The sequence below is a fragment of the Prinia subflava genome, chromosome 26, assembly GCF_021018805.1.
Source record: "Prinia subflava isolate CZ2003 ecotype Zambia chromosome 26, Cam_Psub_1.2, whole genome shotgun sequence".
Taxonomy (NCBI): domain Eukaryota; kingdom Metazoa; phylum Chordata; class Aves; order Passeriformes; family Cisticolidae; genus Prinia; species Prinia subflava.
Genome location: NC_086272.1, coordinates 72771 through 93300, shown reverse-complemented (window position 1 = coordinate 93300; position 20530 = coordinate 72771). Strand labels below are relative to the sequence as shown.

The following is a 20530-nucleotide window of genomic DNA, read 5'->3' as shown; positions in this document are numbered from 1 at the left end:
TTCGCATTCCTTGGGGAAGTGATAACCAATGATATCGATTTAGAGGTGCCTGCATATTAATGCTCGGCACAGAAAAGCTAAATTTGGGCGCATCATCTCGATGCAGAGGAATGTCAAAAAAACAATCCTTTAAATCAATTACTGTTAAATGCCAATTTCTAGGAATCATAGAAGGGGAAGGGAGGCCTGGCTGTAGGGGCCCCATTCCCTCAATTACCTCGTTTATTTTCCTCAAGTCATGCAATAGCCTCCACCCCCCAGACCGCTTTTTGATTACAAACACCAGTGAATTCCAAGGGCTATTAGATGGGACTATGTGTCCCTTTTCCAGCTGTACCTTTACAAGTTCTTGTAAAATGCGCAGTTTTTCTAATGACATGGGCCATTGGTCTACCCAAACTGGATCAGAGGATTTCCAAGTCAGTTTGGGGGTCTCGCGCGCCCTAATGACCCTTATACAAAATTTGACTGCATGAAAATTCCCCATTGAGACAAAACATCTCTCCCCCATAAAATCAGCTGCGCAGACAACACATAAGGCCTGACAGTTGCTACCCTGCCTTCAGGCCCTGTGATCTGTACTAGGTGTTGGCTTTGATAGCTTTGACTGTTTCCACTCACCCCTGAGAGGACCTGGGGGACAGGTATTAATGGCCAATCATTAGGCCATTGATTTTGGGAGATAAGACTGATATCCGCGCCCTGTCAATCAGTCCGGTTAAAATTAACTCTTTACCTCTCAGAGACACCTTACACCTGCACGTAGGACGTTCAGGAGTTATGCGCTGGGTCCAAAAAATTTGTGGTACCCCCGTTGAACCAAACCCGCCTCCCCTCTGATTAGCTATCGGGGGTGTGGATAAGGGGGCTGCTGGAAAAGGTACAAGCTGGGCTATTTTGGTCCCTGCTGGGACCACGCAGGGGGGCTGTGGGGTCCAAGCCATGATTTTTATTTCCCCAACCGTGTCAGAATCAATAACTCCTGGCAAAACAAATAATCCTGTTACTGAGGTAGAAGATCTACCTAAAAGCAAAGCATGGTGACCTGGTAGCAAAGGTCCGTAAATTCCTGTGGGGAGACAAAACACTGAGGAATTGGTCAACGTTACTGTATCACGGGTTGAAATGTCCAATCCGGCGCTCCCTAGGGTTGCTGGACGTAGGTCGGAGATGGTCCGGCGGGCAGGGCCTGCGCTGGCTGGAAGCTGAAGGTTGGCTCTGGCTGTGACAGCTGCTGGGTTGGCTGTGGGACTTGTGTCTTCACGCGTCGCCGTCCCATGCTGTGAGATGATTTGCTGTAAAAGCTGGCCATTTGGTGAAACTTGAAGAGGCATTGATTAGCGAAATAAAGGCAAGGTCTCTGTCTTTAAGGGCTTTCTTTTTTATCTGTAATCAATTGTTATGCCTATTTGAAGCGAGTCAGTCCGGATCATTTTCGGGGCCGGGGTCGAATGGCTTTCTGTCACTGTTAAAGTCAGAGTCCCCATAAGCAGTTAGCGTTCGGCGGCTCTGGGGTCGCTGGTGGGATCCCGGTGGGGGTGCAGCTGGCGGCTGGGCTTTATCTTTGGCGTTCGTCGGGGAGGGGGTGCGGACGGGGGACGGGGAGCGGGACCTGGGCAGGTTTCGGTCTGGCACGGCCTCCGGGGCCGTCTCCGCGGTAGCCTCGCAGGCTGCCTCGCTCCCCCCCTCTTTTTTAACCGCTTCCATGACCGCCCTCCATGCAGGAAGCAGGCGCAGCTCTGGCTCGTGGCCAGGCAGCGTAGCCAGGTCGTAGAGCTTTACGCCGACCTTGTCCCAGTAGCGGAGAGTAAGAACAGAGGAAGGGGTGGTATCGGGGAACATGCGTGACACCCATCGTAGGAGCGACTTAAGGTCCTGCTTAAGAATGGGGGATCCATGCTTGCTCAGCAAGCGCTGGATGGTTTTCTTAACGTCTCTTCCGTCGGACATGACCTGTCCCATACCTTGAGTTCCCCTGGCTCACCTGTCACGTCCGGCGTACAGATGATTGTAGGCCCAAACACGGTTCTTTCACCGCCACGATCAGTTCCAGGGGCATCGCCAATTGCCAGCAGACCGCCGGTTCTTCTCCTCACACGGGGCACCAATTATGGCGATTGATGAGAGACGGGAAGACTGATTCGGTGATCAGAATTCGATTTTACTCAGGTTTTCCAAAAGCTTATATACTATTTCAGACAGGTTAATCATTTCTACTACAATAATCAGGTTAAAAATCACACAGAAAACTCATGCATTTTACAACAACTCTTTGCTTGCAGAAGTTGATTGAATCTTCTCTCTTCCCATAAGCAGGTGTAATCCCATCTCCTGTAATTTTCACAGTTCTGTTTGTTCCTGCCATGGCATCTTGGTTATCAAACCAGATATGCTAATCAAGTCTGTTTGACTCTCTGTCTTGTGTATTCCCAGAGAACACCACAGGATCACTGTGACCCCCTTGGTTCCATGGAACACCACAGGACTCTGTGACCCCCTTGGTTCCATGGAACACCACAGGATCACTGTGACCCCCTTGGTCCCATGGAACACCACAGGATCACTGTGGCCCCCTTGGTCACACAAGCCCTGCAGTGTCCCCATGGCCCTGGGTTCCACCAGCCCACGCAGGGTCACAGTGGTCTCCAGAGGAAGGAAAGCACCGAGTCCCAGTGTTTCAGAGACAGATGAGACACAGCCACCAGAGGCCAAGGCCAGCCACAACCATCTGTCCAGGCAGGTTTGTCTGGGAGCAGCCCTTGGATATTGGGGATTTGGAATGTGGAATCCCACTTTCAGCCATTTGTGCCTGGATGAGCTGGATGAGTCTTTTCCATGAAAAGGAAAGCATGGAGCTCCAGTGTTTGGAAGGCAGGCGAGAGCTGGCCCTCAGGAGGCCAGACCAGCCAGACCTGACAGTACTGGTGGCTTTTGTCTGAGAGCAATCCCTGGATTAATGGAATTTGGGAGGTGGAATCCCAGTTTTGGCCATGGGTGCCCTGTCAAGAAGGATGGGTTTTTTCCATATGAAAGAAAAGCACGAAGTCCAAGAGGTTTGGAAGATGAGAGGTGGCCACAGTAAGTGAGGGCAGCCACACCTGTCTGTCATGGCAACTTCTGTCTTGGAACAATCCTTGGATATATGGAATTTGGGAGATGGATTCTCAATATTGGCCATGGGAACTTGGACATGGAAGATGTTTAATTCCATAGGAGGAAAAGCACAAAGCCCCAGTGTTTTGAAGGCAGATGAGAGGTGGCCCCTGGGAGGCCAAGCCAGGCAGATCTGTCTTTTCTAGAAGGTTTGATCTGATAACAATCCTTGGATATACCGAAATTTGGAAGTGGAATCTTCTGGATTTTGATCATGGACACCTGGAATGACGGTTCTTTTCCATGGCAAGGAAAGGGTGGAGCCCCAATGTTTTGAAGGCAGATCAGAGGTGGCTCCCAGGAGGCCAAGGCCAGCAAGACTTGTCTGTCCTTGCAGCTCTTCCCTGGGAGCAATCCTTGGATAGAATCTGGGGGCTAAAATCCCGATTTTGACCATAGGCTCGTGGACGAGAATGACAGTCCTTTTCCATAGGAAGAAAAGCACAGAGCCCCAGTGGTTTGGTGGTAGATCACCAGAGGAGATCTGGTGGCCAGACATGGCCCCCAGGAGGCCAAGCCAGACAGACTTTTCCCTCCTGGAAGCTTTTGGCTGGAAGAATTCTTTGGATAAACAGAATTTTCGAGGCCAAATCCCATTTTTGGCCATGGGTCCCTGGAAGAGAAGGACAGTTCTTTTTCACAGGAAGGAAGTCATGGATCCCCAGAGGTCCAGGGGCAGATGAGAAGCGACCCTCGACATTCCATGGTCAGCTGGAGCTGTCAGGCAGTCCGCCCGCTAAGCGCAAATGATCCTGGGAGACTCCATCCCTGATCCACCCCCAGGACAGGTTTGAGGATAAAGCCTTGCGGGAGCCCACCAGGTGCAGAGAATTTTTCCTCTCCCAGCAGCAGAGGAGCAGAGAAGCAAGCTGGCAAGCCCCAGTAACAGTGTCGAAGGAGAAAAAAAACAAGAGGAAAAAAGCAAAAGACCAAAACCACAGGGCAACAAGACCTCAAAGCAGATGCGCTGTGCCACGTGGCCACTGAGTCAATCCCCCCAAGCAGAAGGAAGAGCAGCCCCCGTCCCCCAACCCCTGCAGGACCCCGGGCTGCCCCTCCACCCATTGCAGCACTCCCAGAGGCAGGGAGGGGAGGCAGTGACCATTCCTGGTACAAAACAAAAAACAACCCAAAATGGTGATGGGTTATGAACCATCCCCAGGACAGTTCCATGAGGCTGCCCTGTGTCACAAGGGGCACTGGGTTATACAAGAGCTGGCAATGCCCCAGTGGCACCTGTGTCCCAGGAGACCCCACTCTGCCCAAGTAGAGCCTTGCATCCATGGGATTCCACGTTGTCACAGTGGTCTGCTGAGCTCATGGGGCTGTGCTGTGTCACAGCGGGCACTGAGTTCCACGTGCCCTGGCACTCTCCAAGTGGCTCCTGGCTTCCATCAGGCCCCGCTGTGTTTGCGGCTGGCACTTGGCTCTCCAAGATGTCATTGTGTCACTGTGGTCTCCTGGGTGTCATGAGGCCCCGCTGTGTTGATGCCTTACAGAACCTAGAAATAAAGTAACACCCTTTGGAGATAATATTATAGAGGAGGTAACAGAAAGGCTGATCTTTATTGGAGGCCTCCAAGGGGCAGATACAGAAAATGTCCACAAAACGCCCAACCCCCCCATGAAGTCAATACAGTTTTATAAGTTTAGCAGATTAGCATATGTGACAGAAGTCACCAATTAGGAGCACAGGTGGTGAGGCATGACAAAGTTCCTTGGCAAGAGTCACTCCACCCCTGACTGGACACTTTGGGCACACCAAGGAAGGAAAGCATCAACACAACCAAACCAAATCCAGCAATCAAACCACAAACAAACCGATAACTGTACCTCTGTGTGTGTGTGACGAGGACAGTGAGGGCAAGGATAAAAGGAACATGGCCTAAAAGCTGAACAGAGCTCAAACTAACAGGACTTAGCTTCTACCTTAACCTTAACTTACACCTTAAACGTCACAATTTAACAAAAGAACAGCACTGAACAGTATTTATCCTAAGTTATAACCTATGATGTAAACATTTACACAGAAATAGTACCCAGCTTATAAATTATATTAAACCTGGAATTATAGTAAGGCACTTTACAAAGCACTGACTCAGAAAACACTAAACCCTACAACTTCAAGTTATCCATATTTTGAGAAGAGGAAGTCAGGATAAGAGAGAGAGAGAGACATCCACAGCCAGGACCTTGGATCCAGCCCATCTCAGCTGCTGTGAGCTCCGGGGCCGTGGGACGTGTCAGTGTCACAGCCGTGTCACAGCCTCACCTGCTCTGGTCCCTCTCACAGGTGGGGTTTTGGGGGTGCCAGGGGCTTGGCAGCCACTTTGGGGCTGGCCCAGAGGCTGCAGTGGCTGGGGCTGGGGCAGTGACTGTCCCACCTATGCAGAACTTGTCCTGGCCCCCCAAACACACCCTGCAGATGTCGGGGGCCTTTCATCATTTCTCTGCTCTCCAGCACCAAGGCAATGGACTCTGGCTGCAGCTCTGAGTTCGTGCCCAAGGCAACCACCCCTGGCAATGGGGCTCCATGGAGGTGCTCTCAGGAACCCCCTGCCAAGAATTGGGGAGTGCCCCCAAACCACCTCAGAAACCTGGGATGCACCAAAATGCCTTCAGGAATGTGGAATACCCAAAAACTCCCTCAGGAATGGGTTCCCTCTCCCTTCATCATTCCCAGCCTTCGGCGTTCTCATTCCAGATTTCACCACACCCTCCTAATCCCCACCCAAAGCCATCCCACCTCTCCTCGACATCAGGACCCCCTTCCCAAGACATATTTCCCCCATCCCACCCCTCCCAAACCCCATCCCACCCATCCCGTTCCACCCAATGCCCATCTCGCCCCTCCTGATTTGCAGCACACTTCACCAAAGTCCTTCCAACCCCGTTCCACCCTGAGGGGCTGTTGAAATCAAGTAATTTTGGGGAGGGATTGAATAGTTTTCAGTGGCATTGAGTGGTTTTGAGGTAACAGATCAAACCTTCTCATCTCTTTGAGTGCCAAGAAATGGAGAAAATGACACCAAATACCCCCCAATCCCTAAATCCTTTCAAGTATCTCCCTGAATCCCAGATCCCCTCGAAAGACTAGCAAAAAGTGAGGCTTTAGATGCCTTTGATGAATTTGTTCATTTTTATCCCAATTTTGTCTGTTTTAAAGGGATGAAGAGGAGTCAAAAGAATATTAGGGACCACCAAACAAAAGGACCACCAGCCCAGTGTCTCCCCAGTGCAGATCACAGGGAATGTGGGTCATCAGGGCTCTGTCCAACGTGGGTCCCCTGATGCAGGATAGAGTTGGAGCAGCACACAAAGCTCTCCCCACAGTCAGGTCACTCACAGGGCTTCCCTTACCAGTGCCTCTGTCGGTGCCTGGTCAAGTGAGAGCTGTGGGTGAAGCTCTTCCTGCACTGGGGACACTCACAGGGCCTCTCTCTGGCGTGGATGCGCTGGTGGGTGACGAGGTGGGAGTTGTTCTTGAAGCCCTTCCTGCAGACAGGACAGCAGAAGTGCTTCTCCTCTGTGTGAATCCACTGGTTCTTGAGGAGGTGTGAGCTGGTCTGAAACTTCTTCCCACACTCAGGACACTCATGGGGCCTCTCCCTGGTGTGGATCATCTGGTACTGGATCAGGGTGTTGCTCCAGCTGAAGCTCTTCCCACACTCCAAGCACTTGTGGGGCTTCTTCCCATCATGAAGCTGCTCCTGGACCACCAGCTCAGAGCCCTGCCTGAAGCTCTGTCCACCTTCCTGGCACTGGGTGGGTCTTTCCTCCTCTGAGCACCCTGAGATGGGTTTGGAGCCCCTTCTCCTGCGGGATCTCTGTGACTTTTCTTCCCCGTTGCATTCCTGCACCATGGAGCCGCTGAAAACAGCCTCTTCCATGAGGTTCTGCCGTGGGGATTTGTCCTCCCTGGTCTCTGTCCTCAGCTCTTTGTCCAGGGGAGGAAGCACAAGGAGTGGATGGGATTTGCCTCCGTGCCAGAGGGAAGGCCAAGGAGATCCCCCCAGTGCATCCCCGGCAGGACGGCGTCGGCAGCGGGGTTGTCCTGCAGCCGGGGCCAGGCTGGGCTGGGAGATGGAGCAGGAGAGAGGGGCAAAGGGGCACTGACTTCCTCCTCACCTGCCTGGCTGTCCCTGGCCATCTTCCTCTTCCTTGCAGCTGCCTTCTCCATCTGGTCAAGGTCTGGGAGTGGGAAATTCTGCTTTGGGGAAAAATACAGTATATGAGCACATTGGGTTGGGGGGTTCCTCCTGCCCAAGTCCATCTCTAGAAGTCACTGGGCTTCTGGTGCCCATATAAACCTCCAAAACACAAAGATTCATTTCTCCAAAATAACCAAGTGACCAAGGTTCAGCAAAAACACCCAACCATGAGTTTCTTCTCTCTCATCTCTCCACTTTGGGGTCCTGGAGGCCCCCCTGTCTGTGTTGCCCCGGGTCAAGTTTGTATTGGTGTTGGCCCTCTCTGGGCTGCTGTGGCTCCTGAGAATCCAGGAGGTTCCCCTTCTCTGGGCTCACCACTTGGGGATCACAGGTGTCCCTGGGCTCAGCACTATCCAGGGTCCCTCTTTCAGAGTCCTGGGGTATCCATGGGTCCCCCTTGTCCTTGCTCCCAACCTGTCCAGCCTTCTGGAACAGCCCCAGCTCTCGCACTGCCCGTTTCTGCTCCCCCCATTCCCGGGTTTGCCTCCCAGCGCTGCTGGTACCGGGCGATCCCCACGTGTCTCTGGGCTGACAATGCAGCCCCTGAGCCGGGCAGAGCAAGCCCCACCACGGGGGGACCCTGCATGCCCCGCTCCCTGGGCAGCCGCGCCCAGCCCCGGGCACAGAGCTCCGCCAGCCCCCGCCGCCCCCTCCCCAGGGCCCCGGGGACCCCCGCAGCCGGGGCCGGGTCTGAGCGAGGCGGCCCCCGAGCCCGGCTGCGTGGCCAGGGGGGCACGGGCAGCCCGGGGCCTCTGTGCCATCGCTTCCCCCGCTCTCCCTCAGCCTTTGCCCGGCCCAGCCCGGCCCCCCGAGCCCCAACAGGCGCCGCACGGCCACGGCCGGGCCGCTCCGCTCCCCTGCGAGCCCGGCCACACGGACCCACCTGCGCCGGGGCCCACGGGCCACCGAGAGCTCCCCGGGCCGCCCGGGCCTGGGCCCCGAGCACAGAGCTCTGCCCGGGGGGCTCCCGGCCCAAGGCGGCGGCTCCGGGCCCGGGCGGCCGCTCCCGGCTCCCACAGCCCGCCCGGGGCCGCCCCGCCCGTGCCGGGGCTGCGCCAGCGCTCCCCGCACCCAAGGGGGTTCAAACTGCCGGGGGCATCTCACAAAAAACCATTGCCCGTATCCCCTCCCAAAACAATAAAATCCCAACCAGCCATCAACCCCCACAAAAAATAATCCACAAACAAACCCATAAACTAACCCCTTCCACCCTGCCCTCCGGCGCCTTCGCAGGGACCCCGACCCCGCGGGAATGCCCCCGGGCCGGGACAAAAAGCTGCTCCCCTGGAGGCGCTTTGAACACCCACCCGCGGCCCGGCCCTGGCACACGGCTCCCGGCAGCTGCCCCGCTGTCCCAGCCGGGCCTTTGCAGCAGGGAGGCTCTGCGGGACCCCCGGGCTGTGCCCCCTCCCAGGCCCTGCCCGCCCCGGGGCTGACCTTCAGCCCGGGCTCTCTCGCTGTCCCGGCTCCTGCAGAGTCCCTGCTCGCAGCTCCTTGGGCCCCTGGGCTCTCCTCTGGGGGTTGGGGAACAGCCGGCAATGGAACCTTGTTCTGTAAAGGAATCATTTTGGTGCTCTCTAGAAAGGCCAAAACTGAAACTTTGTTCCTTTTGCCTGGGTGCAGAGACCATCAGGGCATTTTCTGCACAGAGTTCCAGCCCCCAGCTTTTGTTGAAGGAGCTGCCTACCAATGTCACGCTGCCAGGAGCCTGTCCTTGCTGTCACCTGCTGTGGCTGGGCATGAACAGAGCTCCTGCCCTTGCATTTCCAGCTGCTGTGCAACCAAAGCTGAGGGATCTGCAGCTGCCTGAATGCAAAAACTGCAATATGAGCCACTCTCAAGGGGGAAATCTCCCCCTGCTGTGCCAGCCCATGGCAATGCTGCCATTCTCTGCTGTTGCTGGGGCACTCTTGGGTCTGGCTGAGCAGGAAAGGTGACCCTGAGCCAGGAGATTTCTTTGGCTGCAGCAAAGCCTTGGAATGCAAAGACCTTCCTGATGCTGTGCCCTGAGCCAGGATGGAATGAGCCACCAGAGCTGAGCCTAAATTTCTTACAGAATTCACAGAATGACTGGGTAGGATGAGACCTTCAAGAGCATCAAATCCAACCCATGCCCCAACACCTCAACTAAACCATGGCTCTGAGTGCCTCATCCAATCTTTTTTTAAACACATCCAGGGAAGGTGACTTCACCACCTCTCCAGGCAGACCATTCCAGTACTTTATCACTCTCTCTGTGAAAAACTTCTTCCTAATATCCATCCTGTATTTCCCTTGGGGCAGCTGAAGACTGTGTCCTTTTGTTGTGTCAGCTGCTCTCTGGAGAAAGAGACCAAACCCCACCTGACTACAGCTACCCTTCAGGGAATTGTAGAGAGCGATTAGGTCACCTCTGAGTCTCCTTTTCTCCAGGCGAAACAACCACAGCTCCCTCAGCCGTTCTTAACAGGGTTTTTGTTCCAAGCCCCTCACCAGCCTTGTTGCCCTCTCCTGGATGTGCTCAAGCGTCTCAATGTCCTTCCTAAATTGGGGGCCCAGAACTGGACACGGCACTCGAGGTGCGGCCTCACCAGTGCCGAGTACAGGAGAAGAAACACTGCCCTGCTCCTGCTGGCCACGCCATTCCTGATCCAGGCCAGGAGCCATTGGCCTTCTTGCCCACCTGCCCACACTGCTGCCTCATGTCCAGCCTGCTGTCCAGCAGTGCCCCAGGTCCCCTTCCCTGGCTGCTGTCCAGCCACTCTCTTGCCAGCCTAGAGTGCTGCAGGAAGTTTTTGTGGCCAAAATGCAGGACTCAGCACTTGCACTTATTAAACTTCATCCTATTGGACTCTGCCCATCCATCCAGTCATTCCAGGTCTCTCTGCAGAGCCCTCCTACCCTCCAATAGATGGACACACGGTCCAAGCTTAGTGTCAGCTGCAAATTTACTAATGAAAGACTCAATCCCCTCATCCATGTCATCAATAAAAATATTGAACAGAACTGGCCCCAGCACAGACCCCAGGGGAACACCACTGGTGCCACCAGCTGGATGCAGAACCTTCACCACCACTCTCTGGGCCCAGCCATGCAGGCAGTTCTTAACCCAGCACAGAGTGCTCCTGTCCAAGCTGTGGGCTGCCAGCTTTTCCAGGAGTGTGCTGTGGGAGACAGTGTCCAAGGCCTTGCTGAAATCCAGGTACACAACATCCACTGCCTTTCCCGCACCCACCCGGCGGGTCACCTGGTCATAAACGGAGACCAGGTTGGTCAAACACGACCTTCTGTTCTTAAACCCGTGCTGGCCGGGTCTGATAGCCTGGCCATCCTGTAGGTGCTGTGTGATGACACTCAGTATAAGCTGCTGCAGTACCCTACTGGGTACTGTGGTCAGGCTGACTTGAGTTGTGGGATAAGGATTTACAATTCAAACTGTAAAGCAGGTATGTTTTATTTCCATCTGGGACACAAGGGGGATTTTCCACCATACCTGCGTACCTGGTTGAGACAGGTTTAAGGTTTAAATACACTCAGATCCCACAAAACAACCCCTCCCTCCCCACCCATTCTCTGCCCACTCTCCGCCTCCTTGCACTTCCTATTATAATTAGCTTTCTCTGGTGCCACATCTCCTGGTGGTTGCAGGCTGGGGTCTTCTGATGAAGTAAGAGGTCTTCCTCAGTTGTTCACTGTTTGACCTCTTCCTCTGGGCAGGTGCAGTGAAGGTTTGGCTAACTCCCAGGTCACTTTGTCCTGGCCAAAACCACGAGCCTGGTTCTTTCTGATTTCTTAAGCCATAGGGGGTTTTCACTTTATGGGGTTTTCACTATACCTAAGTCTTGCTTTACTGAGTTTTCACAATATACACAATATACATCTTATCTCTGTGGCCTTTACCTAGCAACTAAATCCTCATGTGTTCTGCTACAAGTTGTTTTTCTGCTTTTACAGGATTGCTAAATAAGCTGTATATTTCTGCTTCCCCTCCATCTGCTTAAGCACATTAAATGCTTCTAAAATTCTGAATTTTAGATATGTTTCCCATATCAAACTGGCCTATAATTACCAGGATCCTCCTTTCTACCCTTCTGGTGTAGGGGTCACACAACACATTGGCCAACCTCCAGTCCTCTGGAACCTCACCAGTGAGCCAGGACTGTTGGGAAATGATGGAGAGTGGCTTCACAAGCTCATCTGCCAGCTCCCTCAACACCCTGGGCTGGATCCCATCTGGGCCCATGGATTTTGAACATCCAAGTGGCTCAGCAGTTCTCTGACTGCCTCCTCCTGGATAACAGGGGCACCATTCTGCTCCCTGACACCATCTACCAGCCCAGGAGGGCAGCTGTCCTGAGGACAAGCCGTCTTCGCCTTATCTGCAGTTCCTAAGTTCCCTCCCACATCCAGTAGAGAACAAAGGTTGGTCCTACCCTTCCTTTTGCCATTAATTTATTTGTAAAAACATATTTTATTATCCTTTACAAAAGTTGTCAAAATGACTTCAAACTGAGCTTTGGCCTCCCTAATATTTTTTTTCCTACATGTTCCCTTAAATACTTCCTGAGAGACCTGACCCTCCTTCCAAAAATGATACATCCTCTTTTTATTCCTAAGTTCCTTTGAAATCTCCTTGCCCATCCAGGCTGGACGTTTGACTTGTCAGCTCATCTTTCAGCACACAGGGACAGTCTGTTCCTGTGCCCTCAAGATCTCTGCATTGAAGCACACCCACCTTTCCTGGACTCCTCTGTTTTTAAGGGTTCCTTCCCAAGGAACTCTCTTAGTAAGTCTCCTAAAACGGCCAAAGTCTGCCCTCCAGAAGTCCAATGCAAAAATCTTTTTGATGTCCCTCCTGATTTCACCACATATTGAGAACTCTGTAATTTCATGATCCCTGTGCCCCAAGCAGCCTCCAAGCACCACATCTCCCACCAGCCCTTCTCTATTTGCAAACAACAGGTCGAACATAGTCCCTCCCCTGCTGGCCTCACTCATCCACTGTCACAAAAAGTTCTCCTCCATCCACTCCAAAACCTTCCTGCACTGCCTCTTTGCCGCTGTACTGAGTTCCCAGCAGATGTCTGGTAGGTTAAAGTCACCTACGAGAACAAGGGCTGGTGATCCTAAAACATTCTCCAGCTTCTTAGAGAAGAAGTTGTCCACCTCTTCTTCCTGCTTGGGTGGACGATAACAGACTCCCAGTAGGTACCCCTGGGAGCCCGTCCTGTTTGCTTTGGGTCGAACAGGAACAATGAAAACCTTCCCAATGGCACAACTCCCCAGCCCACATGGGGAAAGAAAAGAAAAAGTTGTCAAGTTCTCAAAACCTTTCTCCTGCTTTGCTGCAAGACTCCTGCTTCACACATGTTGGGGAAAGTCAAGAGAAGCTGCATGGGTGGGATATCTTGTGACAGATGGTGCAACTCGTTCTCCAGGAAAGGTTCTTGGAAAGAGCAGACAGGACTGTGGAGAAGATTCTGGGAAAGCTGAAACAGCTTTTAAAATAAAAATGAAAGTGGAAAGAAACAATCCAAGATGTTTTTCTCTGTTTATTTCTGTGTCACCCTTTCCATCTTAAACTACTTCTCCATCTCATTAATTCTAAATGGGTCACACCTCTGACATCCAAGACTTGGCAAGATTTAGACACTGTAAAATACCATGAGCTACATCCAGTTTGCCTTCCCCTGTTTTTCTTGGAAATCAGTGCCAGAGACACCAGTGCAGTGCTTGGGTCAGGTTCAAATTCTGCATTCAGGGAATGTGCTGTGACAGTGTCTGACCCTCAGCAGGGACAATGCACAGCAACAGCCAAGGGGATTCCTCTGTCACTGTGCAGGAGTCAAGACTGGACCTTGACTGAAAACGGCGAAGTTCCCGTGTTTGGACAGGCTCAGGGGCTGCCCCGGGGAGTGCAGGGCTCGGTGCGAGGCAGAGGGGGCAACGGAAAAAACTGACAAGGGGACAAACGGCCCTGGAGCTTCAGTTGCAGCGGCAGCAGCGGCAGCAGCGGCAGCAGCGGCAGCAGCAGAGAAGAAAAAAGCGGTTTTGTTGACCAACCCGTGCTTCCCCTCTCCCTCTCCCACAGTCCCGCAGCCTCTCCCTTTCCCAGTGTCCCCCTCCCAACCCAGTCTCCCTCTCCCCTGCTGGGCCGGGCCATGCCTCGGGCCCACCCCCGGCCCCGGGCGGGGCTGCCCCGTCCCTGCCCCCGGGCGTCCCGCCGCGGTCTCGCCTTCGCCCGGCTCTGGCAGTGCTGGCGATGGCGCTGCTGGGCGGGCATCAGTGCCTGGGGCTGGGGCAGCATTGCTGGCCTTTGGCTGCGCCTGTGCCGAGCCCAGCCCAGGCCCCGGCCCCGGCCCCGGCCCCGGCCCCGGCCCCGGCCCCGGCCCCGGCCCCGGCCCCGGCCCCGGCCCCAGCCCCAGCCCCGGCTCGAGCCTCGGCCCCGTCCCCTGCCCCGTCCCCGTCCCCGTCCCCGGCCCCGTCCCCGTCCCCGTCCCCGGCCCCGGCCCCGGCCCCGGCCCCGGCCCCGGCCCCGGCCCCGGCCCCAGCTCGTCCCTGGGCCCGCAGAGGACACAGGCGGCGCGGCCGCTCCCGCCGCCTCCACTGTGGCTTCCCCAGCCCAAGCTCCTCCGCTTGGCAGCGCAGCCGCTGGCCCTGAGCCGCTGCTGTCCCGTTGCCAGGAGCAAATGCCTGGGGATGCCCAGCCCGGGCCGCTCGAGGGGCGCTCGGGGGCCGTTCCTGGCCCCGGGCCGAGCGCTGACAGCCGCGTCTCGCCGGCAGGGAAGGCGCAGCAGGCCCTCCAGGAGCAGTACCGCCTGGGTTCGCTGCTGGGCCACGGCGGCTTCGGCAGCGTCTGGGCGGCCACACGGCTCTCGGACAGTGCCCCGGTGAGCGGCAGGGCCGGTGGTGGGTGCACGAGGAAGGGGCGCAGGAGGAGGAGGAGGGCGAAGGAGAAGGAGGCTGGGGCTGGGCAGGGCAGGCAGTGAGCTCAGCCTGCTGCTCCCCTTGGCTTGCAGGTGGCCGTCAAAAGGGTGCCACGGAACCGTGTCCGGCATTGGGGTGAGCTGGTGAGTGAGCGGGGCCAGCAGGAGAAGCTGGGCCATGCCAGGCGGGGATGAGCTGAGGCCCAGGAGGGTGGAAGCCGCCAGGACGCCTGGAGGGAGAGCGGGCGTGGGGCCAGCAAAGGGCGCAGAGCATCCCGGGCTGGCTGAGGGGTCCCTGACCCCTGGCACGGCCTCAGCCCCACTGACAACATTGTGCTCCTCCCACAGCCCAACGGCACCAGCGCACCACTGGAGATCGTGCTGCTGCACAAGGTCTCCACTGGCTTCCCTGGTGTCGTCCAGCTGCTGGAGTGGCTGGAGCTCCCCAAAGACATCATTATCATCATGGAGCGCCCGGAGCGTTCTCAGGACCTCCAGCACTTCATTCGGGCACGGCGGTTCCTGTGCGAGGAGGTGGCGCGGGAGCTGTTCCGCCAGGTGCTGGAGGCCGTGCGGCACTGCACCAGCTGCGGGGTCCTGCACCGCGACCTCAAGCCAGGGAACATCCTGCTTGACCTGGCCACCGGGCAGGCCAAATTGATCGATTTTGGCTGTGGCACCTACCTACAAGACACAGCCTATACTCACTTTGCAGGTGAGCCATCGCAGGGGTGTTCTCCCCATTCCAGACATCTCCTGGCCCAACATCTCACAGCCCAGCCTGGGTGTGGCACTGGGGTTCCCTGCCACTCATGGCACTGAGTCTTCAGCCCAGCTGCTTTTGAACACAAGTGGGTGGGGGGACCAGCTTCCAGCCCTGCTGGCAGCCTTTGCCAGCCACTCTGCCTGGGACTGGGGCTGGGGCTGGGGCAGCCAGCCCAACAGAAGCACCCGTGGGTGGGGGTGGCTGAGAGGGGAGCCAGAACATGTGCACCAGCCAGTTTGGTGTGCAGGTGAGAAAGGGCTTGGACTGCTGTGATTGCCTGGTTTGCTTTGGGTTCATAATGGTTTTTGGGGCAATGCAGGCAGGGACGAGTAAGGCATGGTTTTTGCCCAGCACTGAGTGGGTTTTGCTTGTCATGGTTGGGCCTTGCCAGGGCTTCCACTGCCACCTTCCGACACCAGTGGCTTCTTTTCCAACCCTAAGTTCGTACACAAGTCCCAGGTGCTGGCCAGAGGGCAGCAGGTCACACCACGTGCCACTGGGGCAGCCCCTGCATGCCCAGGGATGCTGGGGCCAGGCTCTGGGAGCAGCAGCATCCCCCTGATGAACTCCATCTGTATTCCATAGGAACACCGTCATACAGTCCCCCGGAATGGAACCAGTTTGGCTGGTACTATGGACAGCCAGCTACCGTCTGGTCCCTGGGCATCCTGCTGCACCAGATGGTGTGTGGGGAGCACCCTTTCAGGAGGGGCCACAAGATCAGCTGGGACCATCAGCTCTCGCTGCCACCACGGCTCTCTCAAGGTGAATCCTCATCTCTGGGCACGGGGGAAATGCCAGTGCTGGGAGACAGCAGTGGGCTGTGGCAGCTGCTGAGGAGGTGGCACGTGTCCTGCTGTCCTGCTTTCCTCCAAAACAGGGAATTCCTGGGAAAGTTTAGGCCCAGCTCTGAGCAAATGCAGCATGGCCTGAGAATGGGAACAGTGGGGCAGACAGGAGCCTTCTCCAACTGACTGGCGGTTTCTGGTTTCTCTCGCCAGAGTGCCAAGATGTCATCCGGCGGTGTTTATCCATGCTGGATGTGGACCGGCCTTCAGTAGAAGACCTGTTGTGTCATCCCTGGATGCAGGATAGTCATCTGCCATAGAAGAAGGGAGAGAGCCACAGAAACAGCGATGCAGGGCCCTGGTAAGTTCCAGCTCCACACATGCCTTGGCAATCAGAAGCAAAGGACCCAGACTTTTTTGTCCTGCCTGTGTCACTGCACAGCGGTCATCAGATGGGAACACACAGCCCCTGTGCTGGAGCTGAGCTGCTCTGCCCAGCACTGCTGGCTGCCATCCCAGCTGCTTTGGCTTGTCCTGGGTCACTGCCAGCTGGGGCCCTGGGCAGAACACTGACAGCCTGGTCTCACTCCCAGGGAAAGAGAAGCAGCCCCTGGAGAAGCTGTGCCAGGTGGGGCTGCTGCTGCTGGAGACAGCCAGGACAACATCAAGGATGAAAACCTCTTCCTCGACCAGGCCACCACAAAGCTGAAGATGATGGAGTTCGATTCTGGCACCTTCTTCAAAGCCAGGCTCCACAGTGAATTTGCAGATGAGTGCACACACAGGGGGATGCTCCCAGATTTGGGCATTGCACAGGCTGGCCGGGAAACAAAGGTTCCCCCTTTTGCTGGGCTGGAAGCAACTGATTTTTCAGTGGGCTGCCAAGCTGCATTTTGGCAGGGCTGGGGGGCATGGGCTGGGGTGGGTGTGAAATGGGAGTGGGCTCCTGGCCCTGCCAACAGCCCCCAGTATCCACTGTGCCATTTCCCTCATTTTCCCTTTTTGTCTGTAGTCTATTTTCGTTAATTTGCTGTTTGTTTCTCTAAAGGAAGCGTTCTAGGTGTTGTCCAGTCTGGATGGGGAAGTGCTTGGGACCAGCCGTGCCGTGGATGGGCCGTGCCCTTGGAGAAGGCTGAGGACGTCGTTTGGGAGCAGCTTTTCTTCCAGCGGTGGATGGCGTCAGGTGGGTCCCGTCTTCTTGGCCTGGGTGGGATCAGAGCTTTTGGGAGATGGCAGCCAGCACAGGAGCATCCTGCTGTGGGCAGCTGCTGAGGAGGTGGATGTGCCACGGCTGGCTGCAGGCTGGGCACATGTCCTGCCCTCCTGCTCTGCTGCCAAGGGCAGCAATGATGGGCAGCTCTGGGCACCGCTCTGGGCACGGCCAGCATGGCCTGGGCACGGCGGGCACTGGGACAAGGGGGACAGGAGCCTTCAGCTGACGGGCGGGTTCTGGTTTCTCTCCTTGCAGCCGGGCTCTGCAGATGCTGAGGCTGCTCTGGGCTCTGCCAGGGCTCTGCTGGAGCTCAGCCCCAGGCCAGAATCAGCCAAAGAAGAAATGGTGTGACCTGCAGCAGAGACTTGCTTGAGCACTTGGGCAATGCAGCTCAAGTTTGCAGAGTGTACATCTCCAAGGGAAAACATCACACCCTCCAAAATTAAACTTGATCAAGAACTTCTGAAATGCAATCAATCTGGGATGACCCCAAATGACATTTATCAACTTGCCCAAGGTGTAGCTCAGCCCTTCCCTGAAGATTTCTCTTCTCCACGTACTTTTAAATTTCACAACTGCTCCCTCCTTTCCCCCAGTGAGTTCCCAGCCCATCACAGTCTCCGTCACAATGTTGCCTTCCTTGATGGCCTTCACCACAAGGAAGACCAAACCCCAGGTTTAGGGCCTCATCCTGTCACTGGCTGAAGAGCAGCAATATCTCCGAGGTCCCGTGGCATTTTAGTGTCAGTGAGAGCTGCTGTCCAGCCCTCATCTCTCCTCAGTGCTGAGTTCCCACTCCCTTTTCCTTGTCCTTCCAGCAGGATGAGCTCTGTGAATCCCCTTGAGCCTCCTCACTCTCCCAGCCCACCCACCCACCTCACTAAGGTTAAGCTGAAGCTTCTTTGTCTCCTCTGGCACACCAGTGCAGTCCCCTCTGCAGGGAGCCCCAGCCCCAGGGCACAGCACACAGCAGTGCAGTGCAGGCTGGAGCAGCTGCCCTGCACCCCTGGCTTGGCTGTTTGTGGCAAGGAAATGCTCCCTGTTTGCAGCTCTCCCTGCAGGATGGCCCCAGGGCAGAGCCCAGCCGGGCTCCCACTGCATCCCCTGAAGCTTGGGGCAGACAGTGGTGCCAGGGCTGAGGTTCATGGGGTGTCGCTGGGAGCCTCGCCCAAAAAGACACACAGAGCCACGAATCTGGGGAGATCAGAGCAGCAGGGAGAATCTCCTGCTTTGTTTATTAGTTCCTATTATATACTTCTAGCAAGGTGACCATGGATTGGAGAGTGGCATTCCCACTGCTCAACCACATTGGTCAGAGGGACTGTCATTCAACCTCCCCTTCTCTTGGAGAAGGAATTCAAAACAATAGCAATATTTACAAAACACAATCTCCTTGTTTACATGAATGAGCGTGAGAAGGTGCACACTTCTACTTTAGTATGAACGCTCAGAATACTGGGAGAATCTCATGGTGACAATGGGGAGCACCCAGAGCTGTGGCTTGCAGTCAGTGTTTGCAAGCGTTGTGTTCTCATCTCCTGCAGCCTGTGGGGAAAACAAACTGCGCTGCCAGGCCAGCAGTGCCCCTGTGGGCAGGGACAAGGCTGAAGGGCTTTCCCATTGCAGAGGAGCTGGCACTGAGCCTTGTCAGGGCCTGGCAGGGCTGGAGCCGGGTCTGGCCTGCTGTGGGGGACTCGCTGCCACCAACCGGCTCCACCCACTGTGCTGCGTCCTCCAGGGACAGAGGGGTCTGTGTGTGCCAGGGGCTCTGGGATGTCTCTGCCTGCAGGGACAGAAGGGTCTGTGTGTGCCAGGGGCTCTGGGATGTCTCTGCCTGCATGGACAGAAGGGTCTGTGTGTGCCAGGGGCTCTGGGATGTGTCTGTATGCATGGACAGAAGGGTCTGTGTGTGCCAGGGGCTCTGGGATGTCTCTGCCTGCATGGACAGAAGGGTCTGTGTGTGCCAGGGGCTCTGGGATGTCTCTGTGTGCATGGACAGAAGGGTCTGTGTGTGCCAGGGGCTCTGGGATGTCTCTGTGTGCATGGACAGAAGGGTCTGTGTGTGCCAGGGGCTCTGGGATGTCTCTGTCTGCAGGGACAGAAGGGTCTGTGTGTGCCAGGGGCTCTGGGATGTCTCTGTGTGCATGGACAGAAGGGTCTGTGTGTGCCAGGGGCTCTGGGATGTCTCTGTGTGCATGGACAGAAGGGTCTGTGTGTGCCAGGGGCTCTGGGATGTCTCTGTCTGCAGGGACAGAAGGGTCTGTGTGTGCCAGGGGCTCTGGGATGTCTCTGTCTGCAGGGACAGAAGGGTCTGTGTGTGCCAGTGTTTCCATAATGTCTTTGTACCCATGGGTATGGAATGAACACAGAGTGAAAGTGTCAGTCACGTTGCTTGCACACTCCTTCCTCTTTGCACAAGACACATCCATGCACATCCCCATGTATGGATATACTAAAAGGATAGGGATGAATAGAGATTTCCCACAGAGTTCTAAGTTTGGAATAACTCACTTGTAAGCCAGTGGCCAGGGCAATTTTTCCCAGCTCAGTGTGAGTAGGTGTTCAAGAGCTGAAGGGAGCATCATTCAGAAGCAGTTTCAGGATTTCTTGGCAGGAAGTTACACCATCCGTGTAACTCACTGTATTTATCGGGATGGACTTTGCTGGTTCTTTAGGAATATGGAGCAATTGAGACACGAGACTTGGGAAAATCCCAGCTCTGTGGATTTGTGTCAAGGGGGTAGCAGCAGAAACACTTTGTGTCTGCTTTGGGGGATACAGGGTCCAAGGAGCTGGGGTGGCAGAACGTGACCTGGCATGTTGGCAGGTGAAGTCCTGTTTCATGACATCCCAGAGTGGAACAGGACAAAGCTCCAAGCACCCCCAAGCCCACTGATGAAGTCTTTGTGATGCTGCAAATTCTCAAGGAAAGGCTGCTGTCACACAATCCACTGGGATTTACAACTTTCAGTTGCAACTCTAGGTCGAAGTGTCAAACTGTAGTATTTTTTACCCTCAAGATACAGTCATGCACAATCCATAGGCCAGTTTCTTAATGCTTCAACAACAATTTCAAATAACTTAATATTGGAAAGAAAACCCATATACTTTTAAAAAAGGATACTGAGGTCAGTGAGATGGATCTATGCCATCAAAACATTCACAAATTAAGTAATTTAGTTGTCTTTTTAAGAAGATCAGCTACCTCTTAATCTAAAGTTACAGAAGATTTTTCACTCCATGTTTGTTTTTTGTTCTCCCTTTCTTTTTTCCCTGTTTTTTCCTTTTTTCTTTTCCTTGTTAAGTGGATAACACATCCTAAAAGAGGAATGTACAGCAAAATGAGAGACATTTTGGATAAACAATGAAAATGTAGGCTCCTCCTCTGTTTGCTTTTGTCTGGAAACCCTGAAGAAAAAGATCTAGCAGAGACCAGCAGAGGTGTAAAGTGGTTGCTTTGGGCTAAACTGGAGTTCAGCACTGGTGACATCCTG

At 55.0% G+C, this 20530-nt stretch overlaps 1 protein-coding gene across 1 annotated transcript; it reads left to right on the top strand.

Annotated features, from left to right (window-relative positions):
* Nucleotides 1–3899: 3899 nt before the first annotated feature.
* On the top strand, nucleotides 3900–16143 carry LOC134562155 (serine/threonine-protein kinase pim-1-like). The gene is made up of 7 exons (XM_063419581.1): nucleotides 3900–3941; nucleotides 13478–13677; nucleotides 13798–14233; nucleotides 14363–14413; nucleotides 14618–14984; nucleotides 15621–15800; nucleotides 16037–16143. The coding sequence occupies exons 1-7, from the start codon at nucleotides 3900–3902 to the stop codon at nucleotides 16141–16143; spliced, it is 1383 nt and encodes a 460-aa protein (XP_063275651.1).
* Nucleotides 16144–20530: the final 4387 nt, after the last annotated feature.